At 38.5% G+C, this 17,930-nt stretch overlaps 2 protein-coding genes across 6 annotated transcripts in view; both read left to right on the top strand.

Annotated features, from left to right (window-relative positions):
• The window catches only part of Prrg1 (proline rich and Gla domain 1), a 97,174-nt gene extending 79,544 nt beyond the window's left edge, over positions 1-17,630 (top strand). For all 5 annotated transcript variants that reach the window (XM_013358035.4, XM_040272995.2, XM_078034973.1 and 2 more), the window contains one exon: positions 14,833-17,630. In XM_013358035.4, coding sequence (XP_013213489.1) covers positions 14,833-15,318 — 486 coding nt within the window. In that variant the 3' untranslated portion in view covers positions 15,319-17,630. The remainder of the gene's footprint in view (positions 1-14,832) is intronic.
• LOC101963230 (ferritin heavy chain) lies at positions 1,674-6,836 on the top strand. Its single transcript, XM_078034976.1, has one exon. It carries the CDS (start codon positions 4,754-4,756, stop codon positions 5,303-5,305), a length of 552 nt encoding a protein of 183 aa, XP_077891102.1. The 5' UTR covers positions 1,674-4,753; the 3' UTR covers positions 5,306-6,836.
• Positions 17,631-17,930: the final 300 nt, after the last annotated feature.

Raw genomic sequence — 17,930 nt, 5'->3', positions numbered from 1 at the left:
GGGGGCAACCTGTCACCCAACACATCATATTCCTAAATATAATGCACTAAACCTCTCCTTGCAAAAAAGGAAAAGGAAAAAAAATTGGAAATAACAATTCTATAATATCACTGAAATGCAAAATAATACAATAGCCAACAGAAAATGCTGATCTTTACAGTTTTTGATAGTTTGTCTTTGTACATCATACTGTAAAACTGACAGTGTACACTATTAATTGAAGCCATAAATAAATTACCAAAATTATAAATAATCATGAATAGTAAAAAAACAAAGTATAGCTATTTTGATAGATGTATCCAGATCAGTGGATGACAAAACCTAATATATATAATATTTCATTTATTCTTCATTTATTCACATTTTAACTTATCTGAAATTGATATGCATTTTACAAACAATGATATATCATGAATTAATTGAAATTTAATTAATAATTGACTTTTTTTTCAATATATAAAAATGGTATCCTTTTCAATTCATGGCATATTTGCCAAAGGACAGCAACCAATTACCACCCCTGCTTACTCCCAGAGATTCTAATGTGGATGAGGACACTACTGGAAATGAATTTCTGTTACAATAGGTGGCTGCCAATCCCTTTAATACTGGGGGTTGTCAGTGATTCTTTATTCTAGGGTTAGGATATGGTCCCCTTGGGCCAGGGCATCTGACCATGGCTCTCATGGTTGGAATATCAGTAATAGTAAAAGTTAAGATTTAGTCTAGCCACTTCCAATGTACAATAAAATCAGTTGCAAAATAATTTTGGAACCCAACTATAGACCTATATCATTAGCCCAAGTCTTAGGGACCATCAGGCTGAAATAGGGAATATATCCCTTACTGCAACACACAGCACCAGTAGATCCAAAGAGGGTAATGGCTTTCTTGAATTATATGTTTTAGAGGGTCACACTTAAAATGACACTATTATTTGAATGTCAAGATAATATAATTCCCAAAGCTAATATTTGATACCAAGCATTGCTTATCATGAATAGGCTAAAGACTGCTTTTTCATACCATTCCATTATTGACAAAAGACTCTTTGAGTAAGCTTTAATCATCTTCTCACAGGATCTACAAAAACCAAGTAGGTCAAACTCTTCATTTCACAAATGAGGAAATAACAGCTCCAGAGCAGTTGTTGATTTGCTTATTTTTCCCATTACAAGATACTGATAAAGTCAGAAATGGGACCCAGGTTCCAAGTCTCCTAATTCTGTGTCTTCCCCACTTCCTTCTTCCTCCCTTTCTTCAATGAAAATAAATGCTCTTCTAATTTAATTGGTAATGGTTATGCTAGGAGCTTTACAATAAACAATTTTACCGTCAAGTTTCTTATTCTAGTCCTAATTAGGCATTTGTAAATGTACATCCCATAATACTTATTCAAAGTCAATATGATAGAAAAAGTGCTGGCTAGTACTGGGATTTAGCTTATTTTTTTTTAAGAGAGAGTGAGAGAGAGAGAATTTTTTAATATTTATTTTTTAGTTTTCGGTGGACACAACATCTTTGTTGGTATGTGGTGCTGAGGATCGAACCTGGGCTGCACGCATGCCAGGCGAGCTCGCTACCGCTTGAGCCACATCCCCAGCCCTAGCTTATTTTTATGACTTTAAAAATATGCTTTAAAAACAATATCGACTGGGATAGACAAAGTGATATTTTCCCATCTTTAAAACAGTATTTTGTGTGTCATAAAGACCAATGATACGATTTCTAACTGGAATTGGAACTCATGGCTTTTAATTACCATCAGTATATGTTGTTGACACACTTGAAACACAAAGATGTCTTGAAAAGAAAAAAAACCTAATAGATCTTGCAATATAATTGGACCAATTTGAAAAGAACATAGACGTGAACTGAGATCTACCATTATAAGTATAAAGAGGTAGCAAGATGATAAACAAATAGTCCTATCTAAAGTATCATACTTTTTCAATGCTACAGAGATTCATTTTTTATTATTCTGAAGTATAGATTATATTATAAAGATCTAGGTATGTGCTAATAAGTGAAATGGGATAAATGAGTAAAAGATTATAATTCTGAATAAACCCAGACTTTTATATTAGTTTTTTCACTAGAAATGTTCCATTTAGTTTGCTTGTTTCTAATTTAAAATATTTAAACTCAGGGCAAACTCTAGACAAAACAGATAAACAATTATCTATCAGAGATTTTAGTATCACTGAAACCACAAAGAGATATTTTTTTCAGTGTGGACCCCTGCCTTCTTATGCCTTATTCATACTATCATCTCTTGTACTACTCATTTCATTACCCTACAAATTCTGGGTTCATTGCAATTTAATCATTAATTGCCCTACCACTACCACCCCTGGGAATAAAAGAAAGCAGTTTCTTGAATTAATATATTCTGTGTTGCTAACAAAGACAGCAGAAAATTTTGATTACTGATCTAAAACCGATTTTACCTCTTCTTCCTTGACAAGAGAACCCCAATTTTTAGGAGTGAATATATACCCAATTACTACATAGAAGTATTATTCTTTTTTAATCTGTAGTAATGCCTTCTCTTTCATTACTATTCCTATTGGTAATTTGTGTCTTTTTTCCTAACCAAGTTGTCTTGAGAGTTATCTTTTTTTTTTTTTTAATATCAGCAATTTTGCTTTTCTCCCTCCCACCCCCTCTAATTCACTGCATTCTCCTTTTAAACACCAGTTCCTTCCTTCCTTCCTTCCTTCTGCTTGATTTGGGTGTTTATCACTTAGCTTTTTGTAGTTCATTTCATCTATGACTTGAATATTATTTCTTTTTTAGTCTTTCACTTTGTGATCTTAACAAGCAATTGCTGGTTGCCTCTAGAGAGGAGGGCTGTATCACTTTTGAATCATGTAAATATATTAACTATTGAAAAAATTATCTGAATTTTTAGAAAAAAATGATTACAGTACTGTGGATTGAACCCAGAGCCTCATACACACAAGGTAGGAACTTGAAACTAAAGTGTACACCCAGCCTGCATTTTTAGAAATTTAAAAAATGCTAATGGAATCATGGTAGTAACTAAACACACAAAAAGTATCTACACACACACACATGCAGGCACACACAAGAATACCCTTACCATTACCAAAACTTATTAGGAATTCTAAGAAGATGGAAAAGGAGATATCATCACATTGCTTTGTTCAAAAAAAAAATGAAACCCTTGCAACAGAAAACTAACTGAAGCACATTCAGAGAAAATTTAAGGGAGAGTCAATAAGATTGAAGACCTAGGTCAACTGTGAGATTAAAGAATTACTCTCTAGGGCTGGGGTTGTAGCTCAGTGGTAGAGCACTTCTCTTGCATGTGAGAGACACTGGGTTCGATCCTCACCACCACATAAATAAATAAAATAAAGGTATTGTGCCCATCTACAATTAAAAAAAAAAGTCTTTAAAAAAAGAATTACTCTCTAAACAGCAGACCTGCTTCCCCTGCCTTGCTATAACCCTCACCCAAATGTGTTAAAGTGAGTAATGAGCACCAATAGCATTTGGTCAACTTTAATCTCCAAAAGCTACACTGCAAGGACCCTGAATTCTTTGACTTGAAAGAAAACCCAAGTAACACTAGAGCTTGAGACAACTGAGGAACTGCACAGAAGGGACACAAAATAAAAGCACATATTACCTAGAAGACAGATCCACTAAAGCTTTCTAATGTTGGATATGCCCAAATTTTGGAATTGAGATGATCCCTAGCCCACCTGCAACCTCCATGCCATGCATCCCCAAAGGAGAAGAGAAGTCTGTTAGTGAAGTGGGCCTTACAAGATTTAACGACTATGGATCAGAGTCATGCTCATTCCCTAGGACAAATCCAAGTCGTCATTGATTCCCAGATATGAATGGACAAAGTTGGGCCAAATATTTCAGGGACTTAAGAGGAGATCATGATGAATCAAAAAGCTAATTCTGGAGGGGGAAAAAACAGATATAATATAGCGAACAAAACTTTACAAAAAAAAGTTCAAATTCATATTCTCAGAATTATAAGGAAGACCATTGACTTATAAAATGAAAACAAATTATGATAAAAAGGGGCAATAGAAAATCCCCAGACTCTGCAAATACTACTGAAAAATTTAAAATGCACTAGAGACCGTACAATGCAGTCTCTTCTATTGCTGACGGACTCAGGACCCAAAGGACCAATGAACACAATGCCTGACAATCCTTATGAAGATATGTTAGTCTAGACACTGACGTCACAGAGGAAAGCTGCCATTCAAATGAAGCCTCGTCCCAGAAGCCCTGCCTCTAATGAGAGGGTCCCACTGGACAGCATTCACAGGAGCCTCTTCTTACCTGACCACCATTACCACGACGCCCGTCCCTCTAGGCCTGTAACTCAAACATTACGCAGGTGAGACGCCCAGCGGAGTCGCCCAGGTTACTGAGGGAACTCTGCGGGGCACAGCAGGGCACAGCCGGGTACCGCCAGGCCCCTGACCCCTGACCCTCAACCCCCAGGAAAACGCCACCGCCATTGCCAGGCTCCACGGCCGCCATTACCCGCTTGCCTTCCGCCCAGGTCAGACCCGCCCAGGCCCCGGCACCGCCCACCGCCCACCGCCCACCACCCCAGGCGCCGCCCTCAGACACCCTGGCAGCGCCCCGGGGACCCCGCCGCCGCTACCGCGGCCGCCGCCGCTGCCCACTGCGCAGCCCCAGAGCCCGCTCCGCCCTCGCCTTCGTGGTGGCACCCCTCCTGCCCGCGCCCGTCATGGTGCCCATCATGGTGTCGCAGGTGCGCCACAACTACCACCCCGACTGCGAGGCCGCCGTCAACAGCCAGATCCAGGGGCAGCTGCACGCCTCCTATGTCTACCTGTCCTTGGCCTTCTTCTGCCACCGCCCACAAGTGGCCCTGGAGCACTTCGCCAGCTTCTTCCTGCGCCTGTCGCACGAGTGGAGGGACCGCGCTGAGAAGCTGATGGAGCTGCAGAACCAGCGCGGAGGCCACGTCCGGCTCCACGACGTCCAGCAGCCCGAGGGCAGCGCCTGGCACAGCGGCCTCCAGGCCATGGAGTGCGCCTTCCACCTGGAGAAGAGCCTCAACCAGGGCCTCCTGGAGCTGCACCACCTGGCCGCCGAGAGGGGCGACCCCCACCTCTGCCAGTTCCTGCAGCGCCACTATCTGCACCAGCAGGTCCTCATCATCCGCGAGCTGGCCGGCTACCTGACCAACCTGCGCAGGATTCAGACCCTGGAAGACCCCATGGCCGAGATCCTCTTTGACAGGCTCACCCTGGGCCACAGCTGCAAGGACGACTGAGCAGGACTGTGCCCAGCCCATGCCACCCATCCCACCCCGGGTGGGTCCCCAGGCCGGGCCTACACGGAGCCCTTTCAGCAAGTTCCCTTCAGTTTGGGCCTTTCCGTTTGATTGTTACTTCCAATAAAGTTATTTATTTGGTTTTTAGTGAAATAAAGGTGTTTAGTTGGTGTGTGTGTGTGTGTGTGTGTGTGTGTGTATGAGAGAGAGACAGAGAGAGAGAGAGAGAGAAACTCTCACTTTTCCAGAATGAGGGCAGATCCTTGTGTATCCAGGATTCTTTCTGACCACCCTTGTCCCATCCACAGGCTACTCAGAATCTCCATGGGTAAAGAGGAAAGGTATACCAGGAGCCCCTGGAAAACACAAAATTAATCTTCCCTTATAAAGAATGTGTGCAAGAGGAATAGGACTGTGTGGGGAGATGTCATGGGGTCTCTGTGGTTATTCACTGCTGGATAAAAGTGTAAGAACTTGGTGCCTCTGGAGAAAAGTGAAGGGAATGGGATTGAGCATATATTGAAATAAAGGAATCTTTACCTTTACCTGAAAACTTAGCTTACCAGAATGTAAATCTTTAACATTTGTTGAGTCTGGGTAACAAGATGAGAGCCCTGGAAAGATGATTGTCAGAGTACTTTGACCAGCTCACAGTAGACCGCAGTGATAAAAGGACTATGCCTTAGCCAGGCTTCCCCATAGACACAAGGTTACTTACTCTGGTCACTAATGAAAGGTATACATATTACCCTCGAATACTTGCACTTCTGGGGGTTTTTTTTCCCCAAGTGTATCCTTTCTTCCATTAAAGTGACGTGGTACCAAATATATCTACATTATCTCATAGAAGGACTGTAAAATACAAGGCCAAGTATGTAGGGCATACCTCTGATACTGAACATAAAAGAATAAGTCATCCTGAATGGTATGTTTATGATTCTAGCAGCTTGGAATAATGTACAGGGGCAGGAGAAGTTGAGGTCAAGGCCTCAATTCCAGTTAGGAGACTGTATTAGGGTTATCCTGAAGAACAGAAACATGAAATGGTATTTATTATATTTGCTTACACAGTCAGAAGCTGGATAGCCTCACAATGGCCATCTGCTGGCTGGAGAGCTGGAGAAACAAGTAGTTACTCAGTCCAAGGAGCTGGCATGCCTCAGAACAAGAGGGACCATTTGGTGCAATTCAGTCTGAGGATGAAGGCCTGGAAGCCTTCTCTTCTACTTGTGGATTACAAAGAAAACAGAATAATTACATATTTCATATGCAGTATTCAAAGTTACATGGGTAGTTGGAGTCTTTTATAGCTAAGTGACTGGTTTGAACTGTGAGTAAAATGTGAACAGATTTAGCAATTACCTTTCACATTTCTTGATTATACTTTAGCACTTTCTTCAAAACAAGGATGGTGGCTATTTGAGTTTTCAGAAAGTGTTCAATGTCCTTTCTCTATAATCTAACTGCCTCTTCTCACAGTATTTCTTCTGGTTGCTTTGAGAAACTCAGTCCCTTCTCTTTGTCTCTCATATGTGCGTATGTCAATATACAATTTTTTCCTACGTATGAGGAAGAGCAAAACAGTCATCTATTGGTGAGTATTTAAAATTGTTCACTGTGGATCCTTCCTATATCTCCATTTTGGAGAGGCAGTTTGCTCTAGTGGTTTCTTAACCTCACATTCCTTATGTTCAAATCCCTGTTCAACCTCTTAGATGGACTTGGCCTTTAGCTTATCTGTGTCTCCATTTCCCCAAATGTAAAATAGGGGTAATAAAAGCATCCAACCCTTTGTGTTAAGGTATGTAAGTCTCTTAGAAGAGTGTCTGGCACAGTGTAAGAACTGTACATGTTAGCCATCCTTTGTCATCAGCTTCACTACTGTCATCTTAAATTCATCACTTCTAGGTTCTTTTGTGATGTCTATGCTTTAAGGAAGACATTTCACATCCATCCCTCATCCCTGGGGTCTCTTGCATTTCTATCCACCATGTCACCCTGCCTACTGAGAAGGGAAAATCCATAGAGACTGCTTTGGTTATCAGGTGCCAAATGTCTCAGGAGGGTGGTTTGCTCTTTACCCTGCCCCAAACCCAGGCCCAGTAATCTAGGTGAGTTTTGCTGTGGCGGTTTTCCATGGTTATCACCCTAGTTCTGTCTCCACCTGCCCTCCTGTGAAATCACCTCTAGAACAATTTGTGCTTCTCCTCCCGAAAGCCTGGTGCCTGAGCCTACCAGTTCCATTCTGAACTTCCTCCTCACTCAGCACAGATGGAGAGGAGAAGAATGAAGTGCTAACTCTGCTGCCCATTTGTTTGGATATTTGGATCTGAAAAGGAGAGAAATGGGTGGTCAGGGGTGGGGAGAGAATGAAAACAAGGAAGCAATATTGTGTCTAATGAAAACTACAACTGATAAAGCACCATGAGCTTTAGCGTGAAGGTTCCCAAGCTCTGGTGCACATAGAGTCTTCTGGAACACCTTTGAAAAATCTCAGTGCCTGGTCTCCTCCCAGACCGAATGCATAAGCCTTTGGGATGGACAAAGGCATTCAAGTCATTGAAAACCCATGCTAGTATCATGTGGCTCAAAGAATGGTCTGTGAACCAACAGCGTGAACCTCACCAGAGAGCTTAAACAAATGCAAAATGTCAAGCCCTATCCCAGACCTGCTGATTCAGAATCTACCTTCAAAGAAAGTTCAAATGATGAGTATGCTCAATGACAGTTGTGAAGCATTCTTTAGCAGACTGGCTGTCAACCCTGGGATTACCTAGGATGCTAAAAAATAATACTGATTTTTCAAACTTAAACAACTGATCCACTCTGCCCTCATGCACATACTGAACCAAACACTTAGAATATCTCAACAGCTATTAATGAACCGACAAATATCCAAAGAGATTTGGATACCTTCTTTTGTTTCCATTTGTTTCATAGACACACACATTTAATCATTCTGTTCCAAAAGTGGTTTTAAAACCGACTTGTTTTATCACAAACGTGAGTTGGAAAAACATGGTATAGAAGCCAAATCCAGCCCATCTGGCCTTGTAAATAAAGTTTCATTAGAACAGATGCATGTCCATTTGCCTATTGCTGAATTCATGCAACAGCATAGAGTTCATATGTATGATAGAGACTTTGTTCTACGAAGTCCAAAATACTGTCAAGTTCTTAAGAGAAAATGTTTGCTGACACTTTTGGTTTTGTTTTTGTTTGTTTGGTTTTGGTACTGCAGATTGAATCCAGAGGTGCTTTACCACTGAGCTACAACCCCAGCCCTTTTAATTTAATTTAATTTTTTTATTTTGAGACAGGGTATCACTAAATTGCTTAGGACCTCACTAGTTTGCTGAGGCTGACTTCAAACTTGTGATCCTCCTGCCTCAGCATCCAAGCCACTGGGATTATAAGCATGTACCACTGGATACCTGACACTGTTTTATAGTAACTTTTCATAGGCCTTTAATTTAGCCAAAACTACCAAATCTTTTCAACTATCTTTATACTTATAATATGCTCATTGCAGTTTGATCACCAATTTCCCCACCTCAGACATCCTCTGGAAAAAGGAAAGCATGAACTGTATTGATTTTCCTTAGGATTGTACTAATTTAATGTTACATCTCCAGCTAAGGGAAGTATGTATGGTAGGATAGACATTGTTAGATAACAGCCATTCCACTTATTCTTCCTTATTAACACAACATTGATTTGGGGGAAGTGACAGTATGCCCAGTTCTTATTAATAAATCATAATTAGTCTACATTAGTCATGGCAGTCAGGTTCCCTTTTTAAGATACTCTATTGGTCACTCTTGCCACTGGGGTGGCCATATGACTTCTGGACTAAGGATACATGGAAATATCTGGTTTTAAGAAATGTTTGCTTCCCTGATTTTTTTTTTTTAAAGACAAATCTTTGTGGAAAGCAAGCATTTAATCTTTTTGGTAATCATCCTTCTTGGGATGCTGGAATGAGACTGTGATGCCAGGAGCAGACAAAGTCACCTTGTCACCATGAGGAAAGGCCAAGAGAATTACAGGACTCAAAAGTAGATCCTGTCTCTATTTTCTTTATCTTACTCGATATCAGACCCAATTTACCTAACTACACTAACTACCTATCTGTAAATCTGGCTTCACTCTTTGTTGCATCTGGTCATTCCCTGACTTCCCTGAAAGAATGAATTTCTTTATGTTTTGGAAGAAGTAATATATCCAAAAGGTTCAAGAATAAAACATAAAATGATTAATGATGAAGCCTAGGGCTGTCCTCAGGTTCTCAAGTATCTTCCTTCCTGCCACAATAGGTAGCCTTCCTCAGAAGTTTTCTGTACAGTCTTACATCCATTTGTTTTATATAGCATGCATGGACATATGCCCCCCACACACACTTTACCCAAACAGTAGCCTCATTGATAAGCTCCTTCACCTTGCTAATTTTCCTCAAATAAATTTTTGTCAATCAACTTTACATACTAGTTACTAGTGATATTTGGGGACCTGGCATTCTTCCTTTTGCCTGGTATACCAAGACAGCTACCAAATCCACCACCTTGATTGGTTTCATCCAAGTGTCCTGAATAATCATATCTAAATTAAAGACGTTTTACTTTATGTACTCTGCCACCTTGCAAAAATAAAGTCCCCAAAATTAATCTACACAAGACAAAGCCAGCCTTTCCCCTCTTCTTCATCCCCCAGCTGTTTGTATTTCAACTAGAAGTTTAAAAAAAAAAAAAGGGTTGGCACATAACCTACCCAGTGCAGATACTGTTTCCCAGACACTTCACTACCTCCTAGTGTCCGTTTTCACGAAAATACCTTACTTTTTGTATTAATTTACAAATATTCTATTTTCTCAGAAGTTAGATACACCTGTTAGGTGACTTATATGTAAGTCCAGCCATTTTCCCTAGAATTCTCTTGATAAAGAATTTGAAGAATTTTGGACTTCTTGCTTGGATTTCCAACTTGCAGTTCTTTTGACTTTCTGACCTCAACAAAGTGTTACCAGATGGCACTAATACCAGCTTTGAAGGAAGATAGAAGAAACTTTTGGTTTCAAATTTTCCATCTTCAGGAGGCTCTGGGGAAAGGAAAGCTTTTAAAAGTGAAAAGGCAGCAAAATGAGACAAAAGGTGGAATATAAACATATGCAGATTTAGTTAGCCTATGCTAGACAGGCCCTAGGACAGGGTAGATCTGCACTCTCAGTTTCCTTGATGTCCCCCAGGCCAGGGCAGGGACTGCCCTCCAGCTTGTACTGTCGGCCTGAGGAAGTTGTCGTCAATTTCACTGGAGCTCTTAATTTCAGTCTATAATAATTAAAACATTCTTATAGCAACTTTAAATAGCAAGTAAATTATTTGTTTAATGAAGAAAAGAGATATTAAAGGGAATCCATAGTTTTCAAAAGCAGCCTTTGGGAGTTAGAATTCATTTTTAGCCCCTCCTTTTATTTATTTATTTATTTATTTATTTTGGTAACAGGGATTGAACTCAGGGGCAACTCAACCACTGAGCCACATCCCCAGTCCTTTTTTTGCATTTTTTTTTAAGAGATAAGGTTTCACTGAGTTGCTTTGCAACTCGTTAAGTTGCTGAGGCTGGCTTTGAACTCACGATCCTCCAGTCTCAGCCTCCCGAGCTGCTGGCATTATAGGTGAGCGCCACCGCGCTCAGCCTAGTTCCTTCCCTTCCCTTCCCTGTCATTATTGTTCAAGGAAAGAAGTCAACGAAAGTGTTCTATGTCAATCTGCTGGGCCCTTCTCAGCACTACAAACTCACAGGGAAATCACTCACTTCCCAACTTTCCCAGGTTCTGAGCTGATTAATCAAATATGGTAAAAGTATGCTCAGCTCTACTCTTTCCAGTTAGGAAAACAGGCCTTCATGCCTTGAGTCTCTCAAATTTTATTCATAAATGGCAGCAAGTAAAAAAAGCACACATTCTCTACAAGAGAAGCAGATAGTCTTTGATGGAATCTTGTATCTACTGAATTTTGTTCTATAACTCCCCTATCATGATGAAAGGTCTGCCTCTTTGGGCTCCTCCTTCTGAAATGATTGTCAGATTGAGAGAAACAGAAAGTCTGGTGGTCCATTTTCAGAATATAGTATTCAGCCTTCATTGGATTCAATTATAGCCATTTTAATTGTAGTGCTTCCCTTTGCCCGCCCCAATTTTAAAATTAGCCAATCACGTAGATGTAACCCCATGCTCCTCCAATCAGGGTGAAGGGCAGTGTTGTGTGAGAGATACAAACAGATGGACTGCCTGCTCAGGCACTTGCTAGGCAGGTTCTGTAGCTCACCTTTATGGCAGAAGTAAAGTTTGCCTTGCCCACCCACTTTGGAGCAGGTACTTGGGTATTTCTAACATGACCTTTCTGGCAGCTTCAGATCATGTCTATCATTTGTATAACTTTAGCCTGTTCTAAAACTTTGGATTCTCTTTAATCACTTTTTTCTTTATTAAACAAATATTTGATATGGAACTGTAGATTGCTATAAAATGTTTTAATTCTTTAGAAGTTCTTCATTGGCTATGTCAAAATTTGTGCTGCTGTAAGCATAACTATAAACCATCAGTTTTCATTCTTACTAAAGCACTGTTCTACTAAAATGTTGAAATTTATTTGCTCTAAGTAAATTTTGGCTGCTTTCAGTGAGATAAAGATCCGCTCAAATAGCTTAGAGACATGAACTGAATCTATTTGTCTGAATGGCAATTACAGTATTAGTCTTGATTTTAAGTGAATTTTCTTCTGATCCTCTGACCTCAAGGACAAAATAAGTATTTCCCAAAGAAATAAATCTGTCAGGAGCTTTTTATTCAGATCATTGTTACTTTAATTGGAAATATTTTATCTGTAAAATGAGCAGGCTTGCTTTTGACTACACATCAAACATGAAGGCAAGATTGAATTTTCTAGGAGAGTGGCCAAATTGGTTTGAAATACCTTATACATCAAGACAGACTGCTTTTTAGTTTGCTGTGGTGCCAAGCCTCTTGGACTCAAACCCCAGCTCCAAAATTTACATTTTAAATGATCTTGAGTTTATTATTACGTAATCTCTTTGGGCCTCCATTTCCTCATATGCAAATTAGGGATTATAAGAGTAACTGCATTATTTGATGTAGTAAATGCTGAGTGGCTTCATGTGAAATAAAAATTGGGTTTAATAAGTCCCTTCAAAATTAATGTATTTTTCCTTAATTTTTTCGAAAGGAAACAGAAAAATAGCTTATAGATTTTTGATATCCTGTCTTACCAAAGAAACCAGACAAACTGAATTATGCTATCCAGACATGCAAAAAAGATTCATTTTCATGTGCATTATTAGTGCTTGTTATTCTAAAGCAATGTGAATAATATGAAATGACCACTTTTATTGCCTATTTAGGGTTAACATTATATAATTATTTGATATCACATTTATTTGCATTCATAGATAAGATGAAATGGAAGCAAAGGATGTGGTGGTCTGAGAGACTAAGAGAGAGGGTAAAATTTCACCTGTAGGTAAAGGAAAATTGAGCCTGTATAAGATACTTGATAGGTCTCTAGAAATAGCTGATTAATATTTTTTATTCCACTTATTGCAATTTGATTCCAAATTTGTAAAGAGTGGATACTTGTGTAGGGAGGCAACCATGATTGATAAAAGCATGGGAGAAAGAGCAGATGAAAATACTTTTCTAATTATGTAAACCAAAATGTCCATAGTACATTATATCTTTGTGATGAAATTACAAGTGATTTGCTTTCTGTTTTATCTTTTTCTGCATTAATGAAATTTTGTATGATTAATTTATTTTTTACATTTTAAACATTATTGTACAAAATTTAAATTTTCCATCATTAGGATGACAATTATAAAAAGAATTAATGAAGAATTTTTAAAGTACGCTTATTTAAAAGAAGCTTATGCTGGGAATGTAGCTTGTTGTAGAGTACTTGCCCAGCATGCACAAGACCCTGGATTCTAACTCTGGAATGACTAAATATATATCTATGTCTTCATCCATCTATATTTCACAAGTTTTCACCTGTGTTTATATTGTTAATAGTAATAAAGTAAATGAGTCATTTGACAATTTCAAGTTTTTGGAATCATCTTTAGAAACTGTTTGTACATCTTTAATCATCTTTAGAAATTGAAAAGTACACAGGGTATACTTTTTCTATTTGGAGCTTATTTTAATATTGAACCTTGTATATTTTTAAGTATATCTTTTGAAATATGCACAAGCCTCTTGTAAATCACACAATATTTCTCAAAACATATCCCAATGCATCTTAGAATCACAAAATGTTGTAGTAATAATGCCCCTCAGAGAAGATCTAGTTGCACAGTAGAATACTATGACTTTGCATCACTACTGTACCCATGGAACAACTGAGTTTAGAATCTCTGATGTAGTCAAACTCCCTCAATTTTCCCATTTGGGTAATGATCAAAATCCCTTCTACAATTCCTTTTTTTTTTCCCAAGTTGGATTCCAAGGGTTCCTCCATTGATACAAAAAGATTTAAATAATATTAGTGACCTGTTGCACCTGCAAATAAATAACAGATGGTAAGAAAAGTACTTATTGACTATGATTAAGCATGGAAAAATAGAGGCAAAGGCTGGGGATGGAGTAGTAGAGTGCTTGCCTAAACACACACTATTAATGATGATGGAGATCATGTGATGAGGACCTCAAGTTGGATATGGACAGTGACTTTTTTTTTTTTGTGGTGCTGGGGATTGAACCCAAGGCCTGTGCATGCAAGGCAAACACTCTACCAACTGAGCCCTAACTTATATTTTTAATGATAAATTATTTGGTATAATCTGAAAAGGAGAAAAATCCTCATTCCTGATTTTTTTAATCTAAAATGTCATAGCAGAAAATACAAATATCTCCAAGTTTTGAAAAAGAGTCTTGGTGTCTGAATATTTTAAGGAGGATCCAGGTGGAGCACAATAAAGTATAGATGGTCCCCAGTTACTGATGGTGGACTTTGAATTTTTCAGCTTTGTGATGGTGAAAGGGATAGGCATTCTGTAAAGATCATACATCAAAATCTGAATTTTGATATTTTCCTGGGCTGGTACTATTTGGTAAAATACTTTCTCTCCATCCTGGGCAGCAGCAGGGAGCTTTAACCCCCAGTCAGCCCCTCAATATCCAGGGCAAATAGCCAAGCAACCAGGACTCTACATTGTGCTGTGATCCTAAGCTATGCTGTTCGGTAGGTTAGGTTTATTACAAAAATTTTCAAATTAATGATATTTTCAATTTATGATGGGCTTATTGGGACATCACCCCATCCTAAGTCAACGTTTTTCTATATTCGTAATTTCTTGTCATGGAAAATACAGGCTGTGAGTTATTCAAACCAACAAGTCTGGTTTTGGTCTTTTGTTCATGACATTCATTGAACCCAGAGATTTGCTCATGTGATATCTCCCATCTCTTGATCACACTCATACTGACTTTGACTTCTTTTGTTTTGTATTTTCAGAAGGAGTTTTGGAGCACCTACACAAAAGCGCAACAAGGAGAGAGTAACAGAGGAAGTGACTGGTTTCAGTTTTATCTTACCTTTCCACTAATCTTTGGCCTCTTCATTATCCTCCTTGTCATTTTCCTTATCTGGAGATGCTTCCTAAGAAACAAAACTCGTAGACAGACAGTGACTGAAAGCCACATTCCTTTCCCTCAGCACCTTAACATCATCACTCCACCTCCCCCACCAGATGAAGTGTTCGAGAGCACTGGGTTGTCTCCAGGCTTTCTGGAATATGTAGTTGGGCGCTCAGATTCTGTCTCCACTCGCCTGTCCAATTGTGATCCCCCACCAACCTATGAGGAAGCCACTGGCCAGGTGAACCTGCGGAGGAGTGAAACAGAACCTCATTTAGATCCACCCCCTGAATATGAGGACATAGTCAACTCCAGCTCAGCCAGTGCCATAGCTATGGTGCCTGTGGTCACCACCATCAAATGAAGCTGCAAACTTCTTTTTATTCTAATCATTTTTTAAAATACTAATGAAAGAACTTTCTAGCACTTTACCACTACATAAATGTGTATTGACTTATTTTATTAGACTCAGCATACCACTTCATTCTTACTGGTTTGATTTTTTTTTAGTTTTGTTTCCTATCACAAAATCATTATCCATGCTAATTTTTGCTAGAGGAAATATGTGAAAAAGGAAAAACATACCAGTGAGAGTCTTCATGTGATATATGTATATGTATGTATGTATGTGTATGTATGTATATATATATATATATATATATATATATACACACACACACACACACACACACACACACACATATACATATATCCATGTGTGTGCATCAACCCAGTATATTTGCAACTGTCTTAAAAATCCACTAACTTCTATCTAAATCACTTGTAAAGACAGCATTACTCACCATAACTGGGGAAAAAAGGGCACCAAGAATTTGTCATACATAGCCATAAACAAGGTGTAGAGTTTTGCAAAAAGGATGTACTTAGCATGTTTCCTAATTCTTACGGGTTTTTGTTAACCTATTTCTTCATCTCCTTAAAAGAGCAAAAAAAAGTATGGAGTCATTCTCCATTTTAGAAACATCTCAGAAAAAGATAAAGAGAGCATGTACAAAATCTTTGCTCCTTAGTGGTATCTGGCTCATTTTATACTAGAGATTTTCTTCTTGGTTGACTACCACCCACCACCCACCCCTGCCTTTAAATGTTTTGTCTAGCATCTTTGAATGTCTCATGCTATTTTTATTAATATCTTGGTGGGGAGGATTTCCTAGCAATGGAATAATTTCTAAGGAGGATAAATGTATTAATAACAGGCAATAGATACCAATTAGTCCTTGTTCCTGGGGGGAGGCAGTAATTATTTTCTTCTTGCAATTTTGTTGCCTTATACTGTACTATTAACTCACTCTCTCCTACCACCACAAAATCTTCACGCACCCATGAGTTCAATTAAAATAAAAATTCTGCAATTCTTAATGTTTTTGTACAGTCTGAAGTCTTTGCCTCAAGATGATTACAAGACCACTTGCCATTAAATTAAACTGTGGTTTTTACATTGCCCTTCAGTTGGTGAAAAAAGACTACAAGATACATGTTGTGGCAGGTGCACACTAAATCTAGTTACAGTCCCACACACATCTCATTATTGTTGCCATTTCATTTTGTATTTTCATTCGATTTTTTTTAAATGCAGGGTTTTTATTTTTCCCTTGAAGCAGAAGGAACAGGCTCAGAAAGGAAAAAAAAAAAAAGCATCAACTGAGATTGTGCATATTATAATTTCTCCAACATGGAGAGCCATCCAAGTATGAGATTCTGGTATTATTATTGTGCTTCAGGGAGAATTTTCTCCCTCTGTTTCCCAAAAATTGATCAGAGCTTTCACATAGTGAGAAATAGAACAGGCATCTCCTTAAATGCCTAACATCTTCCCAGTCTGAGTATGTGAGCTATTGCCTAACCCTTGCTATACTCTAGTCTATACCAAAGCTGTGCCAACTTAAAAATGATTGCCAACTCAATCAAACAAGGTTTAGAAATGGAAAGGAAAATAAAACATGTGAGTGTAGTTAATAGATGCCCCAGCTTCCATAGACCAAAACTGATGATATCTTGATAGTGGTCTCAGGAACAATAATATTGTTTCAAATTTTGCCATGACTACATGGTGATCTTTGGTTTCTAATTTTCATCATAATATAAAGAGATTATTTGACTTTTCACTCTCATTCTCTTAACAAAGAGTTAAAAAATGTAAATCAATACTGTTTTCCGACACATCTTTTTTCTGTTTTAGAAATCACAGCTATTTTTCATCAAAATATTATTTATTTATGTTGGCACATAATGAATTTTTAAGTGAATTATACTTAGTTTTTTTCCAGTTTATTTTTTAATATGGTAAATACTGATAGACATAAATCTCCTAAGTAATAGTGCTTTGGCATCCGGATCCCCATAAATGTTAAGAGTAGAAAGAGGGGATCTAGAGATCAAAAGTTTGAGAACTATAAGATTAGGCAAACACAATAGTCTATATTTTGTATCTATTCTTCAGATGTTATTTTACATTTTAAACTCCTGATACTGGTTTTAATGCCATCTCCTGAATTGAAGTACAAGTATGAATATTGGCCGGGTGCAGTGATGCATGCCTATAATCTCAGTAGCTCAGGAGGCTGAGACAGGAGGATTGTGAGTTCTAAACCAGCCTCAGCAAAGGCAAGGCCCTGAGCAACTCAGTGAGACCCTGTCTCTAAATGAAATACAAAATAGGGCTGGGGATGTGGCTCAGTGGTCAAGTGCCCCTGAGTTCAATCCCCAGTACAAAAAAAAAAAAAAAACAGAATGTTGATCCTTGACGCAAAAGCCAAATTTTTAAACTGATAACTACAGCTTTTTAGAATGTTGGTTAAAGAAAACCTACTCCATAGTAATAGCTCCATCAGCCACAAAATCTCATGGCAGCTTTCACATAATGATGAGTGAATAAACAAGATACCACTTTCTTCATGAAACATTATCTTAGGTTTGTTTTGTTTGAATATGGTTTGGGTTTTATATTTTTAAAAT

This window comes from Ictidomys tridecemlineatus, chromosome X (genome assembly GCF_052094955.1).
Source record: "Ictidomys tridecemlineatus isolate mIctTri1 chromosome X, mIctTri1.hap1, whole genome shotgun sequence".
Taxonomy (NCBI): Eukaryota; Metazoa; Chordata; class Mammalia; order Rodentia; family Sciuridae; genus Ictidomys; species Ictidomys tridecemlineatus.
The sequence above is the reverse complement of the archived record's forward strand: the minus strand, read 5'-3'. Positions and strand labels throughout refer to the sequence as shown.